We start from the raw sequence: 11,430 nt of genomic DNA, 5'->3' as shown, positions 1-11,430 counted from the left end.
GGGGGGGGGGGGGGGGGGGTTGACTACATGTCAAAAATCATGTAGTGTATTCCAGCTTTAAAAATACAATTATATTATCCTAATTTACAATAACACTTTCATATTTTAATATATGCTGATTAGAATGCTGGGTAATGCAACAATACCCAAAGCACACAAGTAAATCAACTAAAGAATGGCTAAAAAGAAGAAAATATCTGTTTTTCTGAGACCTTAACTTAAGCAATCCAGAAATACCGATAAACTGAAACAGATTTGTGGGGAGGGACGGTCAAAGATAGGTCAGAAATCTTGCTCAGAAAGCACCTACAGAAAACATTTGGTGGAGGTCTTGTGGCTTAAGGAAGATCTACAACGTATCAAAATTCAAAGGTTCACTTACTTTTTCACCTTACACTGTGAATGACTGCTCAATGTATTTGATAAAAATGTGAAAAGTTCAACTGTTTGTGTGTTATTAATATAGTCAGATAGTGCTTGTCTTGTGTGTTCAACTAAGATCAGACCACATTTAATGAATGGCCAATGCAGAAATCCAGATATTTTTGAAGGGTTCACAAACTTATACAGTATATAGGCTCTTTCATTCTATAATACTTGTCTGTTTGCAGTGTGTTCTGTGCAACAAAGGCAAGCATTGTTCTGTGTCTAAATCTCTAGTCGTTCACAGTCTTTGCCCTCAAATCCTTTGTGTAGTGTGTGTGAACATTATTGACACAAACCTTCATGTTCCCCAGGAGAGCTCACCACCAATTCACTGACTCAAGGCTTACATATGACTGTCCAGACCACAAGTCAGAGGACCGCAGCTGTGTGTGTAGACCATAGCCAAAGGCAGTGCTGCAGCTGCAGCGTGTGTGACGTTCTGCAGAGATCCTTCAGCACTGCCTTTACAATCAATGTGAATCAGTGTAGCCAAACAGACAATATATAATATGTGTGTATATGTATTTGCATATTCTGTGACTCAACTGTTACAGCATGGCCAGTAGTAATGGGTTTTACTCCTGGGGGAAAACATTTGTAGCTTGAATGCACTATAAGCTGCTGTAGATAAAATATCTTCTAAATGAAAAATGTATACACCAAGCCAGAATATTATTTGCAAGTTTTAACGCATTAAATTGTGATGCTTGAATATAGTGCAAAAGTTGTTGTTTTATGTCAAGATTGACTTAAAAACTATGCCTAAAAATGCTTTCTATAAGGCAGTTCAGAAAGACTGTTTTTGGAGATCATTTTGGAGATCATTAGAGGACATAGTTGATGTCACTTACTCAACTGCTATAGACCTACAGTATATGAATCATTACAGGCCTGTAATGCTCACTACAGATCTATAAAGTTGTCTACTACTTACCTAAATGGTTCATCACTACAGACCTATGGTTCACTATAGGCCAATAAGGTAATATACCAATGTGAAATAAAATTACACTTAAGCATACTTTTTTCCCTATACTTCTACATAAATATGATTTTCCTGAAAGTAGACAAAGAGAATAATCAAATAAATAAACCAAAAATATATACTTTATCTTTTATTTATTGAGAAAAATGATCCGGTGTTAAATATCTGTGAGTGGCAAAAGTATGTGAATCTTTGCTTTCAGTATCTGGTCTGACCCCCTTTTGCAGCAATAACTGCAGCTAAATGTTTCTTGTAACTGCTGATCAGTCCTGCACAACAGCTTGTAGGAATTCTAGCCCATTCCTCAATACAGAACCTCTTCAACTCTGTGATGTTTTGTGGGATTCCTCCTATGAACTGCTTGCTTCAAGACTTTCCACAATATTTTATTTGGATTCAGGTCCAGACTTTGACTGACCCATTCCAAAACATTAACTTTGTTCTTCTTTACCCATTCTTTGGTAGAATGACTTGTGTGCTTGGGGTCGTTGTCTTGCTGCATGACCCACTTTCTCTTGAGACTCAGTTCACTGACAGATTTCCTTCAGAATTTGCTGGTATAATTCAGAATTCATTGTTCCATCAATGACAATGAAAGCCGTCCTGGCCCAGATGCAGCAAAACCGGCACAAACCACGATACTACCTCCACCATGTTTCACAGATGGGATAAGGTTCTTATGCTAGAATGCAGTTTTCTTTCTCCAAACATAATGCTTCTCATTTAAACCTAAAATTTATATTTTGGTCTCATCCATCCACTAAACATTTCTCCAGTATTCCTCTGGCTTGTCCACATTATCTTTAGCAAACTGCAGATGGGCACCAATGCTCTTTTTGGAGAGCAGTGGCTTTCTTCTTGCGACTCTGCCATGCACACCATGGTTGTTCAGTGTTCTCCTGATGATGGACTCATGAACATTAACATCAGCCAATGTGAGAAAGGCCTTCAGTTGCTTAGAAGTTATCCTGGGTTCCTATGAAACCTCGCTGACTATTACAAGTCTTGCTTTTGGAGTGATCTTTGTTGGTCAACCACTTCTGGCGAGGGTGCAACGGTGGTCTTGAATTTCCTCCATTTGTACACAATCTGTCTGACTGTGGATTTGTGGAGTCCAAACTCTTTAGAGCTGGTTTTGTAACCTTTTCCAGCCTGATAAGTAACAACAACTCTTTTTCAGAGGTCCTCAGATATCTCCTTTGTTCGTGCCATTATTAACTTGCACAAACATGATCAGACTTTGATAGATCACTGCTCTCTGAATAAAACCGGGCACACACTGACACCTGAGAGTCATCTCACTGATTGAAAACACCTCTGAACAGATGGATTCTTATTTCACCTTCAAATTAACAGCTAATCCACATTCACATACTTTTGCCACTCACAGATATATAATATTGGATAATTTTCTAGAAAAAATAAATGACAAAGTATATATTTTTTGTCTCAATTTGTTTGATTGGGTTCTCTTTGTCAAGTTTCAGGACTTTTCCAGTGAAAATCTGATGATCTTTTGGGTCATATTTATGCAGAAATATAGAAAATTCTAAAGGGTTGACAAACTTTCAAGCAGCGTTGTATGTTGTCATGTAACCTAAAACAATGTGTTTCATGTGGGAACATGAAACAATTTTAAAAGTGTAGTTAAGTCTGTTAAGGAACAGTAATGAAAGTCTCTTCAAGTACTTAATTGGCCATAAATTCCATTGATACATGTATGATATAATCTGCATATAATCTGATATAATCTTTTAAGATTTTAAGTACACTACAAGTGCACATTCAATATAATTAAGCACACTTCTTTTTCACAAAGCTCTGGCTCACTGCAGACCTACAGTATAAGGTTCTCTACAGTACAGACCAATAAAGCTCACTACAAAACAAATGCCGCTTCAGATACTGTACAGGAATAGCACAATTTGATGTGATAATGAAATTCCACTAAATATGGGTGCATTTGAGTAACAGATTGTTTAAAACACCAGCAAAGACTAGATAAGCACAGGTTGTGTCTCTCACATGGTAGATTTATCCCAAAATGGACAGTTTACACTAGCTTTCAAAGGCTTTACTAGAAGTGTGTCTCACTAGGATTATCCCATGCAGAGTGGGTGACCGTGACATGCCAGATATTGCATTCATTTCAGTAAATAGGCCACCTGAACATAAGCGCACATGGACAAAGGCACGCGCAAACACACGGCCACAGCTGTCAGATTCATTTCTGCAGATATCGTCCGCCCGGGGTACTGACACACAAAGTGGTGCAGAGCTGCAAAGGTGCTGCTGTTGGCCTGAGTAACGTCTCCTCCCTGCTTTTCTCTGTCTTCAACTTCCTCCCACTCTTGCTCCCTGTCGCAGACTCTTTGATGAAATCCCCCAGCTGTCTCGCTCTCCTCACACTGCAGTCTGCCAGTCGAAATGCACCTTTCATACACGCTCCTTATCTGAACAGATTCATGGCCATATAAAAGTCCCCGCTGTTCTGAAGCAATGTGAATACCGTACAGCATCGGTGCTCTGACGCAGCAATTTTTTAACACTTACAGTAGAGAACGGTGCAATGTCAAATCTGGATGCTGAACATTCTTTAATGTCTAGGTTCATCGCTCCCAAGACTTGCATTGAATTAGAGATGACACAGCATGGGGGTAAAGGGGGAACAGTCATTCTGAATTAAATTAATGGTTGCCGAAGGACAAGTAAAGCGTTGCCAGGGAACAGGTTGCTTAGTAACAACAAAGTTGACTGGTATTCAATGGCTTAATCACAATATACCTTCACTAGCCTGTCAAACCATGTACTTCAGTGCAGCAAGGTTAAACATCCATCCTGAGAATATTTATTTGCAATAAATTATACTTTAAAGGGGCCACATGATGCACTTTTGCCACGGTTTATTTTGAATAGCATTTTGAAATAATAGTATGGTTGATTTGCGTCTTAAAGACAATGTAATCTGACATGATTTTACACGAATTATACATTCACATTTTTTATCCTCTCTCAGAACTTCTTTTTGCTGCACATTAAAAAAGGTAACCTAAAAATGTTTTATTCAAGTAAAAATATGTTAAATATTTATTTTATTTTATTTAAACTGAATCAACCTGATCACATTGTTACATATACAAAAATCTTTTTTTAGGGTAGAAATAGAGATAGTAAAAACTGAATATTATTGCTTTTAGCAATATTTTGTGTTTCTATATGTGCATTATCACTCAAAGCTTTTAAATGTTTTTGAAGAAATCTGATGCTTACCAAACCTGCATTTATTTGATCAAAGATACAGTAAAAATTTTAATTTAAAACAACAGTATTCTATTTGAATATACTGTAAAATGCTATTTATTCCTTTGATCAAAGCTGAATTTTACTCCAGTGCCACATGATCCTTCAGAAATCATTCTAATATGCTGATTTCCTTTAAGAAACATTTATTATTACTATCAATGTTGAAAGCAGTTGTGCTGATTAATATTTTTGTAGAAACTGATAAATTTTTCCAGGATTCTTTGATGAATTAAAAAAACAACAACATTTATTTGAAATCTTTTGTAACATTATACATTTTTAATGTGGCTTTTGATTATTTTAATGTGTCCTTGCCTAATAAAAGTATTAGTAGTAAATTACCTCAGTACATGTGAAGACTGAAGTTATCTGGCATTTTCTAATAATGGTTGCACCTCCCATATATCTAGAAATTAACTGGTATTTTATTCTCTGAAATAATCTATCCCACATCTTATTACTTCTACGACATCGTAGGTGGGCCTATTCTATTCTATTCTATTCTATTCTATTCTATTCTATTCTATTCTAAGCTACAAATAAAAAAAGGCACCACCGAAGTAACATAAAAGTAGGCATGATATTTGCGGGTCATAATACGGGACAGTCTAAGACAGTCCCGAATACTGCTACTTAACAGGCCAGCTTACAGAGATCAGCACCCGCACACGGAACTCCAGCCAGCTGAGCGGCTATTAAAGGTTCGTCCCACACAGTGGGAGAGCAGGACAAAGTGTTAAGAGCCAGTACTGGCAGACTTAACCAGACTTCAAGGGCACATGGTGTGAAGACAGTCCTGTTGAAAGAGGACATGCTTTTGGACAAAACACACAAACAGAGCCTCTTTTCGCACATGGGATGGGACGTCATATGTCACTGTCTTGTGCACGAACATGTCAACTGCCACAAAACCCCAGGCAAAGCTCCGCTTAGAAATCTGTTGTGTCTGTGAACACGTGCCATGTCATAAATCATTTTGCCCTTGGAGATCATGCTGTCTTTATCAATAAAGCCATTCAAATGCAACACAACAAGCTGTGGAAAAGGTCACTAGAGATGACTAAAGATTAAACTGTCATGCAATGTTAATGCTGACTGCAAAAATAAACTACTAATTCCATTATTACTGTGTAAAATCAAGCATGATTTATGCTGATTAGAGCAATATGAATGTCAAGGTCAAAAATGTGCAATACTGCTGTTGCTTTGCATATATTGCATGGATAAGTATGACTCTACATGCAAACACACACAAAGCCAAGAGTATAAAAGACTGACATGTGTAGACCACAAGACCATCAATTTCTCATAAATAAAATATCTGATAAAGGACTAAAACATGGAAATCTACAGCAACAACTTTCCTATTTAAAGAGGATAACAGAGTACAGGGGAATGTGAACCAATGCAAATGGAGAACAGAACCGAGAGAGACATGCATGAAAAGCGGCTGTGGCATTTAGTACAGTTCCAGATGAGAAAGGAAATCCTCACCCTACTCAGAAAGGAGAGAGAGAGAGAAAGGAAGGGAAAGAATAGGAGATTAAGAGAGAGAGAAATGGAGACAACACACAGTGCGCGCTTGGGGTGAGACTGACTCATCCAGCACTCACAGGGACAGCATGTACCATGTCTTCATTTCCATCTTTGCTCTCAAGGTAATTTCTTGTTCTCAGCAGTGTATGGACAAATGTGACTGAATATCTGAATATCAGCTGTTTTAACACCAAACAGCCAAACAGTTCACTTCACGTGAAACTCATGATTGTGCAGATTCATATTTAAATGACTGGATATTGACTGCAAAATTTCCTAAACAACATTAAGTGTGCCAGCACCTTTAGTCGGTAAAGACAGCCATGCTAATGGAAGCATTCCTGTAGCTAAAAACAGTTGTGTTTTGCACTAGTAATGCTAAGTTATGGGTTTGAATCTCATGGAATGCATGACTGAATAAAAGTAAACTAAAGTTTTGAGTGGGATTCCTTACATTAATTTATATTTTAGACACAATATTGCAAGTTAAATTGTGCGTTTTTGCACCGCCATCCCAAATAGTTTTAAATAAAAGCACAACTGAACTTTTGTGCATCACTTTGTTGTCATTTTGTTGCTGAATGAATCTGCATTTTTGAATGAATCAGTTGAGAGAATGATTTTATGACTCATAATTCAGAAATGTGTACTATATAATACTTTTATTATTTCTGACATAGAAATATATGCTAAAAATAGTAAGAGTAGTATACTAGTGTGTGGAACCGGATTCAGCATTCTGAAAATCACTTACTTCATTCCTGAATGCATCAGAGTTTATGAACATCACTAATGCACAAACTGACAGTCTTAAAGGGGTCCTATTATGCTCTTTTACAAAGTCTTGATTTTGTTTTGGGGGTGTACTAGAACAGGCTCTCATATAGGTTGTTCGAAAAACACATTATTTTTCACATACTTTATGTGAAAATTACAACACCTCTCTCCCAAAAAATCTTATTTATACAAAGATAAATGCTTTTTATTGTCTTTGAATGGAACCTGTTCAAATCGTAGTGAGACAAGTTATCTTGTCTAATCTAGGCATTGCTCACAGTCGTGTATAATTTGGAGCTGTGATTTGATAGGGTCTATTTGTTCCGCTGAAGTCGATCAACGATCAATTTCCTTCTGCCTCCCATCCAATTTCAACTAATCTAGTCTAGCCTTCTTCACGGCTAACAAATGCCAAAGATCACCGGTGTCATAATGCAATCTCAAACCTCATTATCCACTGAGAGAAAGCACCTTAGGTCTGAAATGATCCGGTGCGTCAGGCTATGAGTGATGTAACTGCATTGTTACAGTGACTGTTATTAGAACGCACATTATCTGTGAAGCTACTGAAGCTTGTGACTGGTAATAACATATAAGAGCTAATGGTATGTTTGTCAAACCTAGCTGTTCACAGAAGTCAGCATTTCACACAGTGCAGCTTGGCTGTTAACTGATAAATCATTAGAATGACATTCTCTTCACTGAAAATGCATAAAGCTGACAAGTCTGTGATTTTAAGATGCTGTCAGATGGTGATGGTAGGGAAAATAACATATTTACAGCAAAACATGTTTTCATTTTGTATAATGGTTGCAAGAAAATGACTTTAAAGTGGAATCCTTGTTGCTTTTTGATGAATAGCTATTTTTCAAAGAATGCAAAACTCAAGAAAGCTCAAAGATATGGTCCATATGAGATATGATACCTAAAAGGTATGATACCTAATTAAAAAAACATTTTCTGGGTAGAAGAAGATTAGATAAAAGAAAACAAAAGAAGATGATTAAACAAAATAATTACAAGTAAAGTGAATATGAAATAAAATATTGGGATTTTGTTTCGTTAAACTTAACTGTAAATAAATATTTCAGTTGTTCTACTTCAAAATTTCATATTTAATTCAATGTTACTTGCCATTTGTTATTATTTGTGAAATTTTTAAAAAACATTTCTAAATGAAAATTGTTTCACCACCAATTTATTTCAGTGAATATATTTGTTTGTTCATTCATTACCATTCAGTTATTTAATCATTTAATAATACTGAATGTAATTTAGTTTAAATTTAAGAGAGAATTATGCCTGCTTTGTATTTCCCCCAAAATGAGAATGACAGAACAAGTCTGTTTTGGGACAGCTTTAGCTGGTGAGCTTCCAAGCATGAATTTTATGACCAAATAGGCATTAGAACCACTGCAGTACTGTCCCTACCCACTGATGGGAGGAGGAGAGAGAGAAAATTCAGGGCAGCATTGGAAGGGAGCGAAGCAGAGCGAGTGAGAGAGAGAGAAACCCTTTGAAAAGAAGCTAAAGCTATAATGCAGCAGTCTGCAGCCAGCTCTACTTATGTCTACACAAAACAGATCAGTCCGTCAGTGGGCCCAGAATGGGTTTGCATTCACAATGCGTGTGTTCGCTGACTGTTTCAGAACCATGGAGAGCTCCACTTCAATCAGCATTCATTTCAGCACCACGGACAGAGTCTCTGCTACAACCGCTGCAATCCAATCATGACACTTATACGACGTTGCATTTAATAAGAGAGCTATTTGCTCAACAGCCTCAATTTGTAATGTGTGCGAAACACAAAACGTTTCAGCACTCATAATGAGTGCAGGTTCTGCTGTACTGCAGGGGGTTGATAAGAATGCATGCGAGAAGAGGTCAGGTACAATCTAATTTAATTCCTCTCTCACGGGCTGGAGCTGAGCTGTACCTGTAGGCACGAAGCTCTTTTAGAGACTGGGATCTTGCATCTAAGACCCTCTTCCCCTTTTCCAAGAGGTTAACGACATGAAATGCACCGAAGGTCTGCTTTTGTTAAAACACTCCAATTATTCCAATTATTCCCAAGGATCTAAGACACAGGGAGCCGAACCCACTGCCTGCGGAAACGAAATAAGATTAAGCAACAGAGAGAAAGACTGAGAAAAGAACAGACAAGCAGAAGAGCTTGACAGAGGCACAGTGTCGTCCTCTACATTGTAAGAAAAAAATCTATAGAAAAATGGACTGGTACTGGTAATTTTCTGCAAGGAGATTATCAGTTAATTGTAACCCTAAAACAACACAGTCAATGCAATATGCAAGTCAAAATATGGGTAAAATGCCTCATTCACTGTAAAAACTGATAACAAGCAATTGTTACCTTAAAGGAGCAATTTCATTTTAATTTATATATACATTTTAAATCACATTAACTATATTACCATTTTTCAGTCTATTAACACAGTACATTAGACCTAATTTACAGTCTTTTTCAGGGTGTATTCATGTAATAGTTAAATGTATTATTTGAAATATTTTTGAATAAAATCAGTTGTTACCATTTTTTTCAGTGTATTAAAACTGTCTATTAGGCCTAATGCTACAGACTTTTCTTAGAGTGTGAAAATCTACACACACACACTGCTGTCTGTACTTCCTCAGACAGACACAGAAAGCATTATCATTCTCCTCACAGCAACCTTGCAGCATGAGCCAAAGCTGCATACACACCAATACACACACACACACACACACACACACACACACACACACACACACACACACACACACACATGCTCCAGCTTGAACTGGTACCATCACCAGTGATTGGTAAAAGGCACATTTGCTCATCCTCTGCACACACTCACACACACACTCCCAATAGCTGTTGCAGGATCAGTCCACTCACCCTGACTGTTGGGTCCCCCATCACCCTCTTCGCATTCGGTGAGGTTGTTGAGCATTTTGGAAGCTCGAACACTGATCCCCTGCTAATGCTTACACTGCTGCTGTGTCCACCAGCCAACGTGTGTACCAGCCTCACACGGATGGAGGAGGAGGAGAAGGCTTGTGGTTCTCTGCCTCTCTCCTCTCAAGGAAGCGAGCAGTGCTGTACTCTGGCAGATTGGAATCCTCTCTGCGTATTGACTCTCTCGCTCTCTCTCTGTAGGAGGAGGAGGGGTTGGTGGGGGACAGAGAGGCTGCAGGGATGTAAATGATGGAATGCTTAAGAGTACTTTTTTTTCTCTCAAACACTCACACAGCATGTCGTCTCTTTCTCTCGCTGCTTCTTTCTCTGCTATGCAACCACAGGCTGCCTGTGCCTCACCATTACATTTTACAATGCAGTGATCAGGATTCGCCTTTGCTTACATGTAGCACCTGTTGCAATGTCTTTGTCATCACCGAGTCAAACTGTGTTCATATCAGAAAGATGTTACATCAAAAAAAAAAAAAAAGACTGCATGTGGTTGTGGGTCATTCTCAGGTTGTTTGCCTTGAGAATTCAGCAACCCAAAAAGCAGCAATATGCATTTTACATGTATTTTTAAATTTTTTATTTATTATATATTTTTAAGAAAAGGTGCAAGGCTGTAATAGCTGGTTGCTAGGTTGTTGCTAAGGCGTTCAGAGTGGATTTCAATGTGTTGATATGGCTGTTCTGGTGGTCGCAAAGGTGTTGCTATGCAGTTGCTAATCTGTTCAGGATGGTTGCTAATTTGCAAGTCCAATGCAAGTCCAATTTGCAAGTTTGAAAGTTAGAGGTATTTATATTTTTGTCCTTCCTTGCTGAAAAGAGCAGCACAGCTTGTTGCGTGATTTGCATGATTTGTTTTAGATGTCCCAAGCGCAACCAAACAAACAAACAAGCAAATAACCAACCACCAGAAAGGGATGGTAAATTAATACCTATGTTTTAGCAACCAGCACCAAACCAACACTAACTGGTTTAGGGTTTTATTTTTTGGTAAAACTTCACAATACGGTTTCTTAACATTAGGCAATGCAACAACTAACATGGACAAAATTATATAAAAAAATATTTTAATATAATTTATAATATTTATAATATAATATATTTTATAATATAATATAATATAATATAATATAATATAATATAATATAATATAATATAATATAATATAATATAATATAATATAATATAATATAATAAGACAGGATTTAGGGGTTTATTTCCTTGAAGCACATTTTTTAATACTAGTTAATCCAGTAGCTAACATGAAATAATAAAATTTAAAAAAAAATTAAAGAAATTTGCAAAAAGGATATATAATAATATCATATAATCATTTATACAAAAATAATGGTTTATGTTCATTTCCACATTTGATAATTCATTTTAAAATTTTAATTTCGTCCCCTTGGAATTATAAGGTTCTATCTGACATTTTTGT

General features: G+C 37.0%; 1 protein-coding gene across 1 annotated transcript in view; it reads right to left on the bottom strand.

Moving 5' to 3' along the window:
- The window catches only part of LOC107570505 (solute carrier family 12 member 5-like), a 47,771-nt gene extending 37,630 nt beyond the window's left edge, over positions 1 to 10,141 (bottom strand). Inside the window, exon 1 of the mRNA XM_016256733.1 lies at positions 9,924 to 10,141. Within this exon, the coding sequence (XP_016112219.1) occupies positions 9,924 to 9,978 (55 nt within the window). The 5' untranslated portion in view covers positions 9,979 to 10,141. The remainder of the gene's footprint in view (positions 1 to 9,923) is intronic.
- Between the last annotated feature and the right edge of the window lie 1,289 nt (positions 10,142 to 11,430).

The sequence above is a fragment of the Sinocyclocheilus grahami genome, unplaced genomic scaffold, assembly GCF_001515645.1.
Source record: "Sinocyclocheilus grahami isolate Dianchi unplaced genomic scaffold, SAMN03320097.WGS_v1.1 scaffold1468.1, whole genome shotgun sequence".
NCBI classification, from domain to species: Eukaryota; Metazoa; Chordata; class Actinopteri; order Cypriniformes; family Cyprinidae; genus Sinocyclocheilus; species Sinocyclocheilus grahami.
This window is presented reverse-complemented; position numbering and strand designations above follow the sequence as displayed.